General features: G+C 36.7%; 1 protein-coding gene across 12 annotated transcripts in view; it reads left to right on the top strand.

Moving 5' to 3' along the window:
* The window catches only part of LOC116431829 (uncharacterized), a 223,503-nt gene that overhangs the window by 18,027 nt on the left and 183,933 nt on the right, over positions 1-21,543 (top strand). For 2 of the 12 annotated variants that reach the window (XM_076365720.1, XM_076365713.1), the window contains exons 1-2: positions 3,789-6,675; positions 7,074-8,898. In XM_076365720.1, coding sequence (XP_076221835.1) covers positions 8,746-8,898 — 153 coding nt within the window. In that variant the 5' untranslated portion in view covers positions 3,789-6,675; positions 7,074-8,745. Of the gene's footprint in view, positions 1-3,784; positions 6,676-7,023; positions 8,899-21,543 lie in introns of those variants that run through there. The other 10 variants (XM_076365716.1, XM_031987754.2, XM_076365717.1 and 7 more) reach the window with 9 other exon arrangements.

Genomic DNA, 21,543 nt, shown 5'->3' with positions numbered 1-21,543 from the left:
CTGAAACCACCTCTTAGTTCCACCGATGAAACACGGGTCAGAACTGACCCGGTATTGGCAGAAACTCAGCGTAAATCGTTGGTTGCGCAATAAGAATCGTCCGAATAATTCTGACCTTCTTGCGCGATAGCTGTCGACCTCGATTTAAAATCGCGTAACTCATTTATGAGAAGTGTCTAGAAATACGGCAACCCGTCGTTCTGCGAGAGGAAATAGACCAAGGAAGCGGAACAAGGTTATATTTGAATTAGTTCGGCCGTGCTTTTCTCATCTGAAACAGGACACTGGATATTCTCTGTTGTCCTTTCGAACAGTTCGCGCGATGTTTCCTTCGATTTTCCTTTGATTTCCATAATTATTGGCTGCACGATCAGAAAAAAAAGAAAGCGGAGACACCAGAGCAACGATTAATGAAAAGGGAAAGATGAGAATCAAGGATGGGAAGCGCTGACGAAGGATAATCTGTCAGCTGCTGTCTATCCGACGACAATACTTCCTTTCATTGATCGACGATTAATGCTGCTTAATCTGTGGAGATCAGCTTAACCTTATCGTCTTTCCTACTGTTTTACTATCTTCTTCGAGATTAATCATTGTTTTACCCTTTTATTGATTCTACGTGTTTGGTTGGCATGAAAGGTCGATTATTTCTAGTATTCGTTCCTTTAGTTGAGTTGGCACGAAAGGTTTGTTACTCTAATTGGAAGCTTTCATCGAATTCTTGATTATTATCTAAACTGTTGTCTGGTTTTTATAAGTTACTAATTATGATTCTTATCAAAGTTTTCTAGGGATTTTATGGTACAATTTTGGGAAGCTTCTGTGAAGATATTGGACTTTGACATATTTGTTTCTTTATGAGAATTGGATGATTCTTCTTTTGCTTAAATAGAGTTAGAACAGGGTGAAAATATGGTTGACGAAGAATAATTTCAATATATTCTTGATTTATCCATTTTGCAATTGTTAAAAAGATACCAGATTTAGCTACATGCAAAGTAAATTTTATGAATTACAGTTTATGAATGAATTAAAATCTCGATAGATGCATTCTTGAAGTTTCTATATCGTAGTTTTAATTGATTTACAATTCAGTTTTCGTATTGCTGAATTGATTCCTTCAATAATTTCCCAAAGAAACATCTGTTACCTTTTTAATAATTATAAAAGCAGGGGATCAGGAATGGGTCAGTTTGATCTCTCTCGTAGTTTTAATAACGTTCCACCCTCTATTCCTTATGATGACCAATTGGAATGATCGATAAACTGAATTACACCGTGCTCCTGTTTGTGCAAGGGCATCGTAGAAAGACTAGAAACGACGACTTGAAACTAGAAAGAGATAACACCAGAGAAACCAGATAGAGAGAGAGAGAGAGAGAGAGAGAGAGAGAGAGAGAGAGAGAGAGAGAGAGAGAGAGAGAGAGAGAGAGAAACAGCAATGCAGTCAGCGTATAATGGGCGACGCAGTTGACGAACGGGTTATGCTGTTCTCACTACTGTTTCTCCCCGGTTTACGTGCATGACGTGTACTTATGCATTACAGTGTGTGCTCGTTAAACAGTGCCAGCAACATTGTCAACAGAGGCGAATGTACTTGGTTCGTAAATAATTGTGATCGTTACGGACATCGGGATTCAGCCGGGTAATTACGGGAATTGATCAACGTATAGTCAGCCTTTTATTTCCAAGCACGTTCGCCGTGAAAAATTTCATTTCGTTTTATTGGATTTTAGTTCGGTAAATCACATTTCCAACGGATTTTATGAATTTTATGAATTTTATGAATTTTAGGAGAGGCCAACGGGTGGGCTTACTGAATTCGCAGATTATAACATATTATCAAACATTATGATGGTATTAAATATTATTGAACATTATGGAATATTAGACACAGGTTATTCTCTTTGTGTAGAATGTATTTAAAAAATTATTTATCTTTATGCTTGAATGGTAAGTCTTGTGTCGAGGAATCGAATGTTTAAATTACAATTATGAATTCAGCAATTGAATGTTGAAATGAATCATGATTATAAGAAATCGATTTTAAATGGAATTAAGTATTAGAAAAGTGTTTGTTCTGTTCCTTGAACTGTCTGAATGGTAAGACTTGTGTCGATTAATTGTTTAAATTACAATTGTATATTTAGTAGTCGAATGTTTAAATTAATTATGATTATAAGAAATAAAGTATAAATGGAATTAAGTATTAGAAAAGTATTTATCCTGTTTTCTGAACAGTCTGAATGCTGAGGCTTGTGTCGAGGAATCAAATGTTTAAATTATAATTATAAATTTAGTAGTCGAATGTTTAATTGAACTATGATTATAAGAAATAAATTATAAATGGAATTAAGCAGCAGAAAAGTACTTGCTTCGTTTTTTGAACATTTTTACCTACCTGTTAATTCGGATACGGGAGATTCTCCAGTTCGAACTTTAAATCATCTCGGAAATATGTGGCTCGCATTGTCCAGTCCCGCAACTATAGATGCATGGCGCAGTGTTCACAAGAGGATAATAAAGTAGAGAAAAGCGTAAAGGCGAAAGCTGTTTTGAAACTTAAACTTCATTAATACTCGGGGAAGTTCTAAAACTGGTTGCATCCCGCGATTAATAATATTGCATAAATTACGTAGGTATTTGTACCGTTGGCGTGCAATTTAATGCATAAAGAAGAACACGATATTAACGACATTGTTAAAAAGAGTGAAGAAAATAAAATGAGTGGAAGAAATTCTATAGAAAGAAACTTTTTATTTTACGATGATGGAATATCTATTCGCTGATCGAGGCAATCGATCGATGTGCTGATTAAAGGCGTTCCAATGAACAGAAATTTTATTCGATAAAATAAATTAGATTTTCTGGTATCGTAATTTCTAGTTTCATTTCAAATCGATTGTAATGGACCATATGTATCGAGACATTTTAACTGAACGAGTAATGAAGAAGTAATCGAGTAAGCAAATTACTGGAATGATAAGCTTGTGGGTATCTTTTATGTTCAAGTAACATTCAATTTGTTAAGGCTATACGTTTAACAGAATTACACATCGTGGATTAATTTAAAGTAGGAGTCATTAACTTAAAGCTAAATTAGCAAGATCTGATCGTGAAGTGTAATACAGATAGGGATGCCATTATCTTAAGCCTTTGTGTCCCGAAGATATATGCAGACTTTCAAGTACCACTTTCATTAACCCACTTGCATCATAGGACAAAATGAAGTACAGTGACTCTCAAAACTGTTGCAATGATTAGAATTATTGGTTAAACATTCAAAAAATATATGAATGCTTTTGAGAAGAATGAGCTTCAGTGAAAATCAAAGTGATATTATTAAACTTTGGAAAATAAGGAAATAATTATTTATCTTGGTCTTTAAAACAAAAATTTGGTCACTTTCTAGATGTTGATACTTTATCCTTGTTAATAGAACAGTATTGTAATTATGGGATAGATCGACTTGTTCAGTCCAGTGGTTTTAGTGTTAACCCTTTGCACTCGAAAATGTTTCGTTAGAAATATTCTAAGAATATAATAATATTGAAATAAAATAGCTTAGTTTCTTCATTCCAGTATAATTCGAAATTTATTCACTTATTCACCGTTAGTTCATAGCATTGCCAACTGAACGAAAAACTTTAAATAAAACATTAAACTGTACGACCATGCATGAGAAGCTAAGCAAAGGGTGGGATAGTTTTTAACCCACCTAACCCCAAAGAGTTAAACTGCATTTCTAATGAAATATCCTGATAATACAATATTCTCAATTAAACCTTCAATATTATTACTAAAAATCGTTCACACTGCTTTCCACAAACTAACTATCCCTTAAACTGAATTTCAACTAAAATATCCTAATAATACAGAATTCTCAAAGAAATCTTCAATATTATTACTAAAAAGAATCGTTCACACTGCTCTCTACAAACTAACTATCCCTTAAACTGAATTTCTACTGAAATGCCTTATTAGTACATAGTTCTCAATGAAAAAATACAAAAGTACCTGAAACGGTTAAGCCACGAAGTAGCAAAGTCGCATTTCAATTTCGAAAGGTCCAAAGGTAATCCTCGCAATGAACGCGTTGTTCTCCATCGACGAATCTAACTCCTCCCTAGAACTTAAGAAAACTGGCAACGGACTCGAAAGTTCCGCGAATGATCGGGATCGATCTAATAACGCGGAAACGAAACTCGCGGGGGGAAAATCACTGGGAAGCGGAATTCGTGTAGGTGGCACGTTTGCTCTGCGTGCGTGGTAGCCGGTGTGCGCAGTTTATGATAATATTTAATCCTGTTATACGCGAAGGGTGAATATAGAACGGACACTCCGGACCTCGTGGCGGTTAGTCGATGTCCCGATGCACGGTGTCGTTGGTAGCGGTAATCCAGTTATGTTCGAGCTACGGACGCCACTCGATGGTCTACTAACGTTTCGACCGAGTTCTGGTCGTCGGCACTTCTCTCCGCTTTTGCAACGTTTACCTTTCCGCGTAACCGAGCCCCGCCGCTTTGATCGTCACGGGAAAAATCCTGATTTCTCGGTGCACGCCGCTTTGATTCGACGCACGCATCATCTCGGGCTTGCGGTAACGATGCTTCGGAGCTGCTTCTGACTTCTAATTTCATTCCTGGGGAAACGCGATTCGTACATGCTGGACGAAAGGGTTGGAAGGTAAACGATAGAGATGTAAGAATCATTCCTTCGCGATATGTGTGCTTATGTGTATGGAGTAATGGGTGAGAGGGTTTCTTGGGAGAAATGGGAACACGTGTTTTATTTAAAATAGGGATGGTAGTAGAGGTTTAGAGGTTGTAGCATGTGAAATGTTTGGTTTTTGGGATTAGCTTTAAGTGAATAGTTGTGTAGTAGAATATTTTTCATCGAAATAACAATTGGTGGAGTCTGTATATTGTTTACGATAAGTTTCTAGGTTTTGAAGTCTATTTTGATATGAATATGGTATTTTGGTGTTGATAGGTTGTTTAACCCTTTGCTCGACAATATTTTTCTATTGAAATATTGACGATACTGTTAGCAAGTAACATAAAGTAAATTAAGGGTTGGAACTAATTTATTTCTAAGGTTCATGTGTTGATACCTAATAAAAGGTTGAATATTGATTTTTCATTTTCATAATTTCGAGTGCAAAGGGTTAATAGTGTCTTCAACGGTTGCTTGATTTGGAGGCTTCTTCTTTGAGGAAGAGACTTAAATATTCAAGAAAAGTGGAAAGTGATAGATCCAGGGAATATGTATGGGGATGAATTGAAGATATAAGTGGAGTAAGATTGACTCCTTTCGATTGGGCAAATTAAGATCTCAAAGTTAGGTTGAAAGTATGTCCAAAAATTTTAATGTTTATCGTTAAAATAGGAGGTACAGTACTGATTCACCAAAATCGGACATTTCATATGCTATAAGCTAATAGTAAGCTAAATACTGGTAGTAATTGCTAGAAGTTTAATGTCTGAGGACTCTTTAAATCATCTAAATCAGTGGTATATAACGTAGCGATATTTTTCGAACGTATCTAAAGGAAAATTACGGAGTTTCTTATTAACGCAGCAGGAATATTGAGGAGCCTATTAATAAGCATCCGTATTGAAGTGTTAAAATATCGGCATGGTCATCGTCAATCATTCTTCCGTCAATTTTCATCAAATTTCCAACAGTCTTTACGGAGAAGCAACCCCAAAGCATTATAGAGGCGCACCACCGTGTTTAATGGTTGGTTAAATATTTCGCTCAAGGCGGCCTGATGATTTCCATCGTAATCTTTTTCTGTTCTCGCTGTTCATTGATTCGAACTGTAATTCGGTGTACCGTGCAATACATTGTCAAAGTTATAATAGGTTGTTCGTGACTCGTTCGTCGAATGATAGATGTTGCTTCAAAATATTCAGACTAACGTTTTCTGATTTGTTTCGTCATCTTTGAACATTTTGCACTCGGAAGTATTTCGTTAGGAATATTTAATATTTTCTGACGAGAAAGATGACGTTGTTTGAAATTAAGTCAAAGAGAAATCATAAGTAAATCGAGAAACAAAGTTAACAATAGTAGAACATTTCTCAGATCTTTTATTTCCCTTCTGAATTCAAAATTTGGATGTTTGGAAAATCTAATAATCTTTGGGTAGTTTTTCTAGGATTCATTAAAATATTTAGTATTAGAACTGGTGCAGTATTGAAGCCTACAGAGTTCAAAGGGTAAATCATTAATAATATAGACAAAAGAATTCCACAGAATAGACGAGTGCTGTCAATTACTACTTGGAACTAGAAAATAATTAGAACTGGTGCAATATTGAAGCCTACAGAGTTCAAAGGGTAAATCATTAAATAATACAGACAAAAAGAATTCCACAGAATAGACGATCGTCGTCAATTGCTATTTAGAACTAGAAAATAATTAAAACTGGTGCACTATCGGAGTCTACATAGTTCAACGGGTTAATTATTAAATAATACAGACAAAAAGAATTCCACAGAATAGACGATCGTCGTCAATCACACGCAACCAGTTTACTAGCCGAATCTCCAACACTCATACACGCGAAGAAGTTTCTTTCGTCCACCGCATGTTCGCCGCGTTTCAGCGAGTTCTTCGAGCAAAAGCACGTTTCCGTGACGATGCCCGTTTTGCGAGCGCATCGCACAGGTACGTTTACGATGTCGCGAATTCGATAATTCGATAATTCGTGGTCAACCGGTAATTACACGGGGCAGCGGTACGAACAACAATGCCAAGGATTAGAGCATCGATTGAGAACTTGACTGCGATACCTCGTCTAAATAAGGTCACAAGTTTGGCGATGATACTTGACAGGTTTCCGAAATCATTTCGCTTTGCGCGTGAAACTTGCAGCCGTTGACTCGCCGGATCTCAACCTCTAAACACTCCGTTAACCACCGTTGACCAGTGCGCGACGTTCGTCGAGACTAACGATCAGTGTATTCAGTTTAAACCGGTGTATCTAAATTCCGCATCTCAAATCGAATTTCACAGCGTTCGTCCCGGACACCAGTCATCATAGTGAATGTCTAATGTCTGTGCAGTGATCGAACAGCCGAAGTGTCCAGCCTGTAGTGCACGAATATCGAAAAATTCCACAGTCCGAGGATCCGTCGATGATTCCATTTCATCTAGTACATACTTACGATCAACCGATCGAACCGTACGATCAAACAGGAAACAAACTACAATGACAATGGCAAGCTGAAGGCGCAAAGAAAGGAGTATCTAAAAGAGCAGCGGAACATCCACTTTCAACTGTCCAATGGTTCACCGAGGCAGTGGACATTACGCCCGAGCTTTTTCGCATCTCGACAGCTTGTTGCTTGGCCTAGAATTAGCTGCAAGCAAGACCGACGAGGAAAAACTGCGCGGAAGTCGTCTGAACGAGTCAGGGGAACATCCTCGCCAGCGTTTCATTGCGAGGAGGAAGCTCTTCTTCCGCGATGTCCCACGCAGTCGGCTTTTAATGACCAGCGGCACGTGGCCTTACAGTCTGAACCGCATCGGGACAAAAGGCAGCGAGACGGTGATGTTCCGAGAACAGATGATTCGTGAATCACGCTCGCTAGCACTGATCGCATCGAAGAATTGAAGTCTTTCTGGAAGAACACCGAGGGTACATAGTTCCTCCCCCGAAGATGGGGTTCCATGTGAAAAGATGACGAGGAACGCGCGTCGGAGAGGTTCGTACGTCTGCCTTTAACACATAGAATTACGGTTACGCCACAAACAAGATGAATATTATGTACATATGTAAATGAATACAAGTTGAACGATGGAAGAGTCTAGCGAACAGATGAGAATTATTACTTGTTGTCGATGAGAGATTATTGTTACTCTGCGACTGTGAAGAGTCAGCGCGGATTCGACGTCGAAACGGGTTTGTCGCTGGAACGGGGACCGACTATGGAAACGGGGGAGCGATCGAAGAGAATCCGTTCCAGGACTTCCGTTCCGAGTTTGTTCAGAGTATCTTAAGATTTTGATAGCCTGCATCCGGTTGCCTTCGAAGTCCTGAGGCCTGCGGGAGAGTTTCGCGTAGACGCAACGGTGACACGGGAACAAAGAGCAAGAAACTTGTATTTTTCCGGGAGGAGGTCGACGAGAAGAGAAAGACGAGAGCCTAGCTGTTCTCTCATTTGTCGCTGAATCATTAACGCGTTATTGATTGTCTAGCACAGAGAACCGGCAGGAAAAAGGAGCAGAGTTTCGGAAGAATGCGCCTTTAGTTTCGCAGCGGAACTGAAATTCCGTAGAATTTTAAGGGGAACTCTCGGTCGGCTAGCGGCTTAAAGCCGCGTCGAGTCTCGACGATGCGCTCGAAAACAGGGAACAAATGCGGGAAATTAGATGACCGGTTGCTCTGGCCTCGAGACGAGTAGACCTACGGTTCAAGTTGCAAATTTTGAACGTCGCGATTTCGACGAGACGTCGGGCACATCCGGGAAACGGATGCGCCGCGGAGGATACCGGAAGATTGATTAGAGCTGGAAAGGTGTACAAACGGTGGGAGAAGAAGGGGTAACTTGGTGGATGCAATTTGCGCGGTAGCTTGGTGGTTTCTCCTGTTTGATCCGTTTCCGAGAGATTCTCGTCGCGGTGACACGGCTGCGTGGTGATCTTTAAGAAGGCTTAAGATTACCACGAAGGAGCGAGAATGTGCCCCGGCAGGAGCATCGGGAGAATCGGACCCTTTATCGGGAACACAAAGAAATGAAGTTATCAGTGTCGGCTTATAGAGCTCAAGCCAGTGCTCACAAAAAGATCCTTTACAACTATCAGCATCAGCTGAGCTACGGGGCCACTACCCAGGCGTCCTCGGCCAGGATCCCCCCTGATCCCGTGACGTTCCTTACTGGCTTCAAGGTGAGTAGCCTTTTTATGCGGAATTTTACTAAACTATGATCTTTAAACTCGATACACTCTACAGCAGTGTGTCCCAACGTGGAGTCGTTGCAATTTGATTTTTAACCCTAGCCGGACCACGATGTGACTTTTAGTGACATTTGAACTTTTTACTGAAATTTTTTGATTATTTCGGCTCTATAAGCAATAACATTTTAATCATTCCTTTTATTCTCACAAGTGAACGAGAGTCACATCGTGGTATGATTTGTTATAAAAGCATACCATTATTACGAAAGAATAAGTAATATTCTACAACACGCACGAAATTCTGGCAGTCAACGTGTTAACGATTAAACAATTCAATATCCGTGAAATCGACGGGTCAGCTGTATACCTTATATACTAAACTGCTTGGTGTTCTCTCTTCTTCCCTTCAGTTCGATGCAGAAGTGTAAAGATATCGTCTGGATAGTATATACTTAGGTTGAAATCGGTGTACTATTGTGGTCGGATTCGAAGGCTGGTTCGATTCAATTAATTTTCTGCCCGACTACTCTCGTGCATCTCGTGGATGTTGTTATCCAGCGTTTCTTCTAGCGATAGCACCGTGAATAAATAAGACCCCTTTCGGAAATAAGGACGTCGCGTGGTCCATTTACCGATTCCCAATTACATCTAATTACCTTATTTCGAACATTCTCGTATTAAACGTTCCCGTGGGAAAAGTTTCGCCGGAGGCGTACCGCCGAGCAGCGCAGCGCTGCGTTGCGTGTCGTGCACCATGGTACTTCAATTAGCCCGGTACCCTACCGTGTCGAGCGAGCCTGATATAACTTCGATTAGCCCGTCCATATTTTTGGTCGACCCTTCTCCAATGATCGTGTGCAATTTCTGGGTGATTAATAAGGCTGGCGGGCCTTCTTTCAGCCATCGTTACCACGTCTCGTTTTTATGCAAGAATTAACCTTTCAACTACCGAACATTTAATATGCTTAATATGTAATCTATATAAAAATTGTAATAACAGATTATTTTCAGTTTGTTCAGAGACTCATTGTAGAATTCAAGTGGAACTATTTATTTTCAAGATCGTTTGGAATGTTCAATGCTTTGAAAATGTCAATAATTGCGAAACAAATCGAAATCAGCCATTCTGACTGTTAATTAACACTAGAACTACCGAGAATTTAATATACTTAATATGTAACCCCTATAAGAACTGTAACAATAGATTATTTTCAGTTTCTTCGAATATTCATTATAGTATGCATAGGGTTTCATTCAAAAATAGATTTTTATATCTTTATATCATGTTGATATTAAACAAAGGAAATATTATAATAACGAAAGATAAAAGGTAATTATTGCAGACCATTGCAGTTAGTCGAAAAACGCCACGATCATCGTCACTTGAAGTTCGTCGAAACAGTCATAAGATAAACTAGGTTATGTCAGCTAAGTTACCTAGGGTTTTTGGAAACTTGTATATCATGTGGAAACACAATCACACTTGTCAGCAACTTTCAAACAACTCTCATTCGAAGTGATCTTGATTTGATTCGAAAAGAACACAGGAGATAAATAAAAAGGATTACAAGTCAGTATTTTATCTTGGGAACAAATTCAGCCATTGCAATGTGAAAACGTTATTATTTCAGTGACACGTGCACGTGGCAATACTACAAAATACTAGCTACTGAAAATATTCGACAAGTCATTGTTACTTTCCCTACAAATTCATGAATAATATTTCTCGTTGGTTCTATATTTTTGCATTTGAGTCGAAACTTTTGTCGTCGCGTTACACGTGCGTGTTGATTTATATTAAATTGCTGCGTTCATTAATCCATTCTGATATACGAGCCTATGCTATGGAAATGTGAATTGTGATTGATGGTATACGTAGGTCACATTAAAAGTAGAGAATTATAGCGAAATTAAAGCTTCCACCGCTTCTGATCACCCATATCGCATTTATATTTTAACGTCGAGAGCTGCTAATAAATTGTTACGGTAAACTAGAACGTAAATTTACTAATTCAATGTGTTTATAATTTATTACACGAGATACGAATTTTATGGGTAACTATTTCACCGTTGCATTTGAAGTTTCGTTTAATGTCTACTTTATTACATATTTATAATGTGATTTGTATTATTAACCTACAAACTCAAAGTCTTGGGATTAATCAATGTACGTATTAATTAATACTAATACCATACGCTTGTAATTTATCGTACATACACCTTTAATGATCTTATAGTATTTTGAAAAGTAATTTTCTGATATATTTTTTGAAATATTTATTTTGAAAAATAAGTTTTGTAATATTTCAAATATCTGAGAAAATAGCTTAATAAATGCACCTTCATTAAAATGTACAGTAACTGAAACATTCTCATTAAATTACTGAACTTCACAATTTACAATTCCATTTGTCAAATTGATCTCAAAAATATCGTAAGATTTCATTGCAAACACTCAATCGTAACGTATTAATTATTAATTATTAATTATTAAGTGCAATGTTGCCTTGAATATTCAAAGACAACAAAGGTAACATTCCAGAATGATGCTGCACCATTTTTAGCATGTGATGGCATTTGTAACGACAAAGATATCCGTTTTGAGGTTCGAGTTGCGGTCAGTTTAATTACTCAATCCACAGTTTGACGGTTGGTTTACGCACTGAGGAGCTTAATGAAGATCATATGTATTGTGAATCGCGAGTACGTTCCATTTGGTCGTCGCAGCATCGCAAAGTTCCTGTTTGAAGAGCATCAGACGTGTTCTCTTTGCCATTGCATTCGATTGAAAGTTAAGTACAGCCCTCAACAAACGGTGCCCGCGTGCGCGTTTATAGTTTACTTTGTTAATTAATTTCCAAGTTAATGTGTGCTCGCTAATCGTTGTTTAATCTTACTAAAAGCCCCTGCCGTACGTACCGATTTGTATATCACGTGGTGTCCTCTAATGATTTCTTTCATATTTGAATACCACCGTTTAATACTTTCGTGGGCTTAATGATCCGTGCTTTTAATGAGAAACTTGATCACTATGGTCAATAATAAAAAAGGGAAAACAGTTGATGTCCACGAAATATTCGACGGAATAATTTGTTGAACGAAGTAGGGGAATTTTAATGAAACTATATCTGTCATTTGTTGAAATTGACCAGGTTGTAATAATGCAAATAGATGATTTTTTTGAAAATTCATTTAAGGTTTGTTCTACTTAGCGAGTTTTATTTTAAATAGTTGTAGCATTTGGCTTCTAATTAATTAAATGAAGAATGAAAGAATTAATGAAATATAAAGTGTTTGAAAATGTAAAATATGAAACGAAATTTTAAGTGAAAATTCGTAAATTTTTTAAGGGGAGAGAAGATTGCAGAATTTAATAATATAGTTTGTAATATAAATGAAAAATTAAGTTAAAATATATTAGAAATTAATTATTTTGTTAGGAGGATAATTAATAAATAACATATCTGGACTTAATTTTAAGCGATTCTGATAACAAATTAGATTTTAGTCGTACTTGAATGAAAAAAGAAGCTCGACAATTGATTACATCTGAAAAAAATCGCAATCTTTTTAAGGTAAAATGATTCCTAAAACTTTTCTTCTTCTCTTCAATACCTGAATCATTTAAATTTCTTATCGAGACTTTATAGTCAATGTTTGTTTTATAAAAAGAAATGTTCTCTCTTCGAAGCAGCGTTGTTCCTATAAAAATTAGAAATTTATTCCAGCCGCTAACAGCGTACACATTCTCATTCATACATAAATTGAAAGAAATTTTCAATTTCCGACGTTGTGGCTGTTGATTCTGTTTGCCACGGATTCATATTTCGAGTAACGAGTTCCAGTAATTCGAAAGTAATTCCTCCATTTTATAACATGTTTTTCTCTAAAATTGAAGCACGGAGGAGAAAGTCACGTGACAGGTACATTTCAAAGTGTCCATTTTTCTTCGTCTATTTTTAAACGCTTCAGGGTAGCGCATCCTTCTACTTAAAGCCTGCCAATAGTGGCGCTCTTATTGAGTTGTCTCGCGAACACCGCTATTGAGGAATTGTCACAGGTGAAACAGATTTTTAATCTTTGATAACTTCAGAACGGACTGCAATGCCTTTCCTTTCGACTGTAGCCTTATTTTCGCTTCCCGAACCATTTCTCGAAATATAAAATCTAGCAACGGCAGTCGAACGAACTGTACACGTGTCTCGCGTTATATAAAGTTTATTTTATAAGAAAAAAGATATAATAATGATCGAGTTAATGATTAGATTTAATAGCGTTAGGTTGAAAGATTCAATGATGGCTTGAATAATCGAAATTAGAAATAGCCACAGTTAATTTAAAACGTTGCCATTAATTGAATTACTATAGTTCACTCAATTAAACGATCATTATTGGAAAATATTTCGGTATTATTAATAACGCTGCTTAATGAGGTAATATTTAGCTGGATGAACGTGCAATAATAATTATTCAATTCAATCAAGTGATTTAACATTATAGTTTTCTTGTTTTGTGTATTTTGCTTTACGAAATCGTGTGATGTTCAATTTGTTAATATTAAGTATTAACGAAATACCAATGGATTCTCGAAAAATTACGAATTATGTAGAACTTTTGTAATTCATTAATAATCGATATTTTTCATCGAAATAACAATTATTGGGTTTTACACATTCTTCCCAACATTCTAGTTTTTCATTCCATTTTTATAAAAATCAGGTAGAAATCTAGTATTAATCGATTCTTTTGTGGCGTCTTCAACGGTTGCTCGATTCCTGACGGTTTCTTCTTTGAGCAAGCCACTTGAATATTTAAAAACGGGAAAACCCGACGAATATAGAGTACGAAGTAAAGTTTCATAATTCAACGTGTTCAATTTTTGCACCGTTATTTGCGACACACGTGGTCGAGCATTGTACCGCAAAATTGATTTGATTGAACAAAGGAAAGTTAGATATCAAATGTGTCCAAAAATGTTAATGTTCTTTGTTAAAACGGAACTTAACCCTTTGCACTCGACAGCTGACTCTCAGTCACCATTTACTTTGATATAGCAAAATCATAAAGTTCGATATTTAACATTAAGTTCTGCAAAAAGCATCGATATATCAAATACTGAAATAAAGTATTGAAGTAAAATATCTTCGTTTCTCTTATTACTTTTATTACTTTTATTTATATATATAACTTTTATTAAAATTAACAAATTAAACGATGACTGAGAGTCTCCTGTCGAGTGCAAAGACGTAACAACATTTTTGAAACTATGTCTCATCGGAAAGCGTTGGAGATTTTGAGTGCAAAGTTTGAAGTGCTGATTAATAAAAATCGGACATTGTATATGTTACAACTTTATATATTTACTGTCACAGTGGCTGCCAGAGATCCATTTTTTAATTTATCATCGATCGGTTGCCTCTGATAACCACTTTAACGGAGAATAATTCAATCGACGGAAACTCAGTCGCCAAACATCCTGCGTACGAACGCACCGATGCGTATTTCTGTTTGTTTTTTAATATTATTACGTATCAGCACAATTACAGCGCACAATATATGTTCATGAGGATCACATCGCACCCGATCATGCGACATGTCACGATTTCGTGCTATTTCCGTCACCAATTCAATATAATTTCGCCGTTGTCACTATACGATTAAGTATACGTGTGGCGAACATGGATTTATTGGAGTTTAATAGCAGATGCAATTTAGGTTGAAATTTAATGGCACATTAACATTATTTTTACTGAAACTGTTGGAAGATTCCTTTTACAATTTTAACTTACAACTACTCGATAAGTTTATTCAATTCTTCTCAATTGAATTTTCGACTTTTCCTGTGACGGTCATAAAATTAACTTATAAATCCAGAAAATATTAAATAAAAAATAAAAATATTAAAAATATTTTGTTGAATGTTCTTCATTCTGAAATGTAATTATTTTATTTCTTATCCAATATTCGAATAAGATATTTTGTTGAATTTCTTCATTCTGAAGTGTGATTATCTTATTTCTTCGATATCCGAATAAAATATTGTTGAATTTTCTTCATTCTTAAGCGCAATGCCGCAAGAAAATTTCCCAACATTTCGCATCAACACGTACTTACAATACACCTACTTACTCGTGTTGTTCTGGAAAATTTCATTCTGTTGTGGGCAGTTACGGTTGCTTCCGCTCGTGTGTGCGTGTGTCTTCAGCGGTGCATCGGTATGCACATAAACTGCAAGACAAGCAGCGTATCCTGCGCGTACTGACAAGAATAGGACACGCAGAACTCCTAGGAATACAAGATGGAAACTTTTATGCGTTGATATTGTTCTATAAGCTGGAACTCTGATAACTTCACTGCTTCGATTTTCGACGTTGTCACGTTTACGAAACATCACGTTACAATATTGTGAAGCTTCAACTATGTGCAAATATTACAGTTGCATTAGTAGTCGAACTAGAAATAGAAATCATTTCAGAAGCCAACACATTAATTTTCTCAATTTTATTATCCAGGCTTAATCGTATTAACTTCTGAGCAACCCAAGTATCCATTAAGCAAAGCAAAAACCTAAATGACAAAATAATGAAAGGATATATATGGGTCAAATATGACTCATCGGAAGACTTAGGAAAACAGTCCCTCAGAAGCCAATGCGGTTAAGTCAATTTTTTGATATTTCCTGACTTCTGTAAATTTTAACGTAATAAATAATATTCTTTTCAGTTGTCCAAGGATTTACTCATTTCTTAGTTTCTATCTAGATGAAAAATTCCTTCCTTTTCTATCTCCTAAATATATCGTACAATCATTTCAGAAGCCAAAACATGAATTTTCTCAATTTCCCTTTTCTGCACTTAACCGCATTATCTTCCGAACAACTCAAGTTCAAATCCGTTTTAAATGAACTATATCACATATATTCTTCAGAAATACTCCTCAAATATACTTGTGAAGAAAATAAATATAAAATAATCCCCTTAAACGTCAAATCATTAACCCTAAGCGTACCATGTGTTTTTCTAACGAATCATACCACGACGTGATTCTCAGTCACTTATGAGAATAAAAGGAACGATTAAAATGTTATTGTTTTTCTTTATAGGGCCCAAATTTTAAAAGACCAAAAAAACTGTTGGAAATGCAATATGAAATAATCAAATGATTTAAGTAAAAAGTTTAAATGTCACTCAAAGTCACATCGTGCTCTGATTAGGGTTAAATTAACATCTTAATTTCATTCAACGAAATTCCTCTGTCTACATACAAAATAAAATGGACTCGAATTAACCCTTAGCACTTCAGATGGTTTTGTAATTTATCAGCAACTGCAATTAATTTTTATGATATCTCTAGTGAAAATGAAAACTGCTATAACATCCCTTCGATCTTTTATTTTCCTTCTCAGTACAAAATTTGGATGTGTGGAAAATCTAATAATTTTAGGGTAGTTTCTTTGATTCGTTAAAATATTTGATATTATAGCTGGTGCAATATTGGAGCCTACAGTGTTCAAAGGGTTAACAAGTTGACTGCCACCAAAAATATCGGCGTTTTATGCACTTATCCTTTCTATAGCGAAGGTACAAAGCAAGGATTGTTAATTCTTTGATATGAAAATTCTTATATTACCCTATTGTATAGTTATTTACGTTACGGAAAATTTGTATTCGGAATCAATTATCTTCCAAGTCATAATTATTTTCTTGTAATTTGAAAGCTCTGATCATCGGTGACCACCGTGGCAGTCAAAATGTTAACCCATTGCACTCGAGTGGCGACTCTCAACCACCATTTCATTGTACACAGTAAAATGATAAAATGAGACATTCAATATAAAATGTTGAATAACGTATTAACACATGAAACACAGAAATAAAACAATTCTGCTCCATAATAAATGGAAGATATTTTTTACGTAAGTCGCAGATAATGTCGTTAACATTTCGCCAAAAAATAATGAATGTTTCCAATGAAAAATACTGTCGAGTGCAAAGGGTTAAATTACGTTCGGCATTTGGAATCGCATATTTTCCTGGAACGTCGGCCAGCTGCGAAGTGGCGGTTGAACGTAGATGGCAGGCTGAACCGCAGGGTTCACGAGGAACGAGCTACTGTGCCGAACTACATATTTGCCGATACGTACCGAACGATCTCCGCGAAGGGCGAAGGGACGACTGAAGGGGTAGGAAAACAAGGGGGACGAAGAGTGGTCTCGGAAGAAGAATCGCGAAGTCGCCCGAAGACCACCGCGACGCTGCACATGGCAACTCCCAAGGAAGATCAATATCCCCACCAATCGTATTTCTCTCTTGACTATCGTACACTGTCTCCTTGGTGCCATATAATATGGACGCCTTCCATCCCCCTTGTTCTATTCCTCTCGGTTCTTTCTTCTAAAGTTTACAATTAAAGTTATTCATTCTTTGTTACTTAGAGTTCAAGTTATTCATTCTTTCTGATTGCTGTTAAGAAACTTGAAAGCTATGATCATTGGTGACCACCGTAACCAAATTTCTTAACAACAGTTACAATAAAAGAATTGATGCTGAATGGAAATATTCAGTCGCATAAGTAATTCAATTATAGTATAACTTAAGGACTATGGTAACAAATAATTAACAATCGAATGCAATAATATTCACTGTTATTACGAAAGAATAAGTGATATACAAAACGCTCGAAATTCTTGTGGCAGTCAACGCGTTAGTGATTAAACAATTCAATATCAAAAACTTCCGAATACAACGAGTTAATTACCGAATGCATCGGCTTCCCTCGACAATACACGTAACGAAGTAAATCCAGCGGCGTTAAAATATTCCCGGTCGCCGCATGCTTCGTTTCCACGGGAACATGGTTCATTACCTCCGGCAATGGTATGGCGAATCTTAAAAGCCGCGCCGTGGGCGCACCCGGCAACAAAAGTTGCAGTAAGCGGCGCGTTCCAGTGACAGACGTTGCCCCAGGCGAAAATCGTGCGGCTTAAAGTTCCGTAAACACATACGTGATATAATGGCGGGAGTTATTTCCACATCATTTATCAGCGCGATAAGAAGATGGCCGCGTCCTGAAAACTGTCCCGGCGAAGCAGGATTTCCGGTGGATTCACGCAAGAACAGAAATGCGTATGAACGTTGCTCTCTTTTCCGTGGATCTCGCCGCTTATCGTCACCGGAATGCTCCGCCTGTTCGTTTCTGCCAGAACGAGCACGAACAGACCACGTTCGAGGCGTTCACTGTTTGCCCTAACTTCTTGGAAGCCGCAGAGACGACTCGGTCTTCCTTTAGAATTTACTTACCGTTACACCGAACGCCGACGCGTTCTGTGATAAGACCAATTTACCTGTGACAGACGAACTGATACGCGGCGAGTAATTTATGTTAACACATTGAACGCCGGTTAAATTTCAGCTACTGAAAACGCGAGGGTCGGTGATTATATTGATACATTTTTAAACATCGATTAAACCAAAATTTCTAACTTACGGAAGAGAATAAGGAATTTGATTTTGGAAATTTTACTTTGGATTTGTGTTATACATATCTATAATATTACATGAACGTAGGATTGGCAATTAAACGATAGACTAAAAATCCCGCATTATCGCGGGGCCGGCGCTCAATGTGTTAAGTTCGATAGTTTCTTCAGTGAGGATACAAATTTTTTTATTTTATTCTAATGCTGTACTAGGGTGGCTCAGAGATTTAAGGTTGTGGCTTAAGGCAAATAGATTCTACGGATATTCTGGAATCCCAAGATATTCTATAGTTTGTTTGTCAACAATAATATTTGGATCGGATTAGTGAAATCATTGGTTCGCGAGTGTTTACGTGGATATAGATTTTGACGGGTCAATTCATTTATTTATACTAAATTCAGTACTTTCTTCAGTGAGGATACAAATTTTCTTAAACTTTATACGAACGCTGTATTATGGCAAGTAGATTTTATAGATATTCTTAACCTTTTAAAGTAACAGGGTTAAGTGAAATTCTTCTTTTTATTCGGCTAAAGCAAATTGACAACAGATATTAAAAGAGTCCATGAATATCTGTAATTTTCCTTTTTCTACATGAAATTTAAGGTTCTTGAAAGTTTCTCTGTAGAAATGAATTATTAAGGTCTTGAAAATGTCCGGAGTGCAAAGGGTTAAATCTCAAGATACTCTACAGCTTGTTCATCAACAATATTTGGATCAGACTAGTGAAATCATTGGTTCATGATTGTTCACGTTGATTTAGAATTTATCGAAATTAGAAGAAGCTACTTATCACTTTACGAAAAAGAAGAAGCTGCTTTAAAACCGAGTGTCACCGACCAATGACACCTGGTTCTTGTTTGCGCGATGACAATTCCACTGATGTTCCCTTTCAATCTCGAAATACTTGCCGGAAAGGCGCCGGTTTCCCGTAGACACAAAAAAAAACCGCTCTATCTTCACGCGAAGCCTCGTTAGTGCGACAGTTAATGAAGAAACGTAGTGACACGCCGGTGCAAACCAGGTATTGGCTATTACGTAGCGGAGCTCCGGTGAAATTGACGCGCGCTGTTCACCGAAAGCAATTTACGAGATTAAAAGTAGCCGCGACACGAGCCATTTTTTCACCGATCCCACCGACGATGATTTATTCCCAGTCGCAGAACGTTTGTGCACGACGCATTCATTGCCATCGTTACATTCGACTGACTCGTCTCGAATCATGCTAATCTTGCTAATTTTTATGATGATCATCATGCAACGTTTGTCACGTGTGACGCAGCAAGATCAAATAAATAGTTACAAATCACGATACTGAAACAGCCCAAATTTACATAAAATACAAACGCTTTAGTCAGTGTTCGATTTAGTAATCAGTTTGATTTGGTTGCGTGAACTCGAACTGCATGAAAGTTCAAATGTTCATCCGTGTTTCGTTCACTGGGAAAAGAAAGATCTTGGTTCGTCAAACAAGTGATCGAATGCGTCGAGTGCCAGCGTACACAGCTCTCCACTCGACGACCTTGCTTTGTTGCGATTGCTTTTCACTCGTACGCTCTTTTTACCGAACAATTGTTCAGTTAAATAATAAGCTAACGCACTTCTTTTGTTTATTTAAGTTCCGTTTGTTTATTTCGTAATAGAATCAATGCGAAAATTGAAAGTATTCTCTTTGCGTGTTGGATGGCTATTAATCCTTTGCGGACGAATGTCGATGTTTCGAGGAGATGAAACGTTCATATTTAGAAGAATAAGTCGCGGGCAAATGATTTAATTACTCGGACAGAAAGAGATTAGCATGTAGTTTCTGTTTTCGCTATTGTTTAACCCTCTGCGGTCGTGCGTCCGTTCTCAGACACCAAAAATTTCATTACCGCAGTCGCGTCTTCAATATCTTTCGAACTGAAACGAGATTGATGTTTGAAAAATTCAATTTCTGCCAGCTAAGAAGCAAACTGAATTTCCTACGAAAACGAAATTTCCTTGTTTAGACGCTTCGTCAATTACGTCAAAGGTTATCCATGTGTTGTATTTCCTATTAAAAATAACTTGGAATCTTCACTGATTAAATTAAAAATATTAATTTATAAATATAAACGCAAATACAAATACAAATACAAATACAAATACAAATACAAATACAAATACAAATACAAATACAAATACAAATACAAATACAAATATAAATATAAATATAAATATAAATATAAATATAAATATAAATATAAATATAAATTAAATTATACATTATATAAATTAAAAATAACTTATGTTACAAATGTGGTCGAAACTCAGTAGAAGTCTTCAAAAATATAACTTGAAGATAACCTTCAATCTCGTAAACTAATCCCTCCAACCTTCAAAAGGCAAATAATAATGAAAATGGTACTTTTTCTATAAAATTCTTATCTAAATAAGAATATTTAAAGGTGGCGGAATTAGGGACTCTAGTGCCATGGAATTGCATTTACAATTCCAAAAGTACAGATTCAAGGCTCGTCAGATCAATCACAAACTTATATTCAATTTCAGCCAGTTAAAAAGTAAACTGAATTTCCTACGAAAACCAAATTTCCTTTTCCAAACGCTTCTGCTTCGATATTTGTCTTTATTCCTTATTTATCTCATCTCAGGAAGTGGATACACTCATACGGATGAAAAATGTTTTTGAATCTTTTACTTCAGGGACTGCAGTGGCCGATTTTCTGTTCGCAAAGGGAACAGGCTGAAATTGTATATTTTCATCTTGCTATGCCTTATTGCTTGTATTTCAATTTTCATTTTAACAATCTAACTAGAAATCAATTTTTCTCGAAGAAATCCCACTGGTATTTAAAAAGAGTTATCCGGTAATTATGTTAGGGTTCATTAGTTGATGATGTTGAAAATTACGAGCGACGAGAGTGCTACGCATTCCCCGCGTATCGGTTTCATTAATCACTATAGACGTTTTAATTACAATGCTGTGTTCGAGTCGGGTGAAAAGTACCGACGGTGGTCGTTGAATGTAATTCGAGTGCAACTTTAATTGAAACGTTATTTAATTGTACTCCTTTCATTCATGGTCCAAGATCGTCGAATGCTGTAATTAAATCTTGCCCGCCATTTGAATTTATTTCAACGATTCGTCGGAATATCGCTCTCTCTCTCTCTCTCT

The sequence above is a fragment of the Nomia melanderi genome, chromosome 3 (assembly GCF_051020985.1).
Source record: "Nomia melanderi isolate GNS246 chromosome 3, iyNomMela1, whole genome shotgun sequence".
In the NCBI taxonomy this organism is placed as follows: domain Eukaryota; kingdom Metazoa; phylum Arthropoda; class Insecta; order Hymenoptera; family Halictidae; genus Nomia; species Nomia melanderi.
Note: the sequence above shows the minus strand (reverse complement) of the source record. Positions and strands in the feature narration are given on the sequence as shown.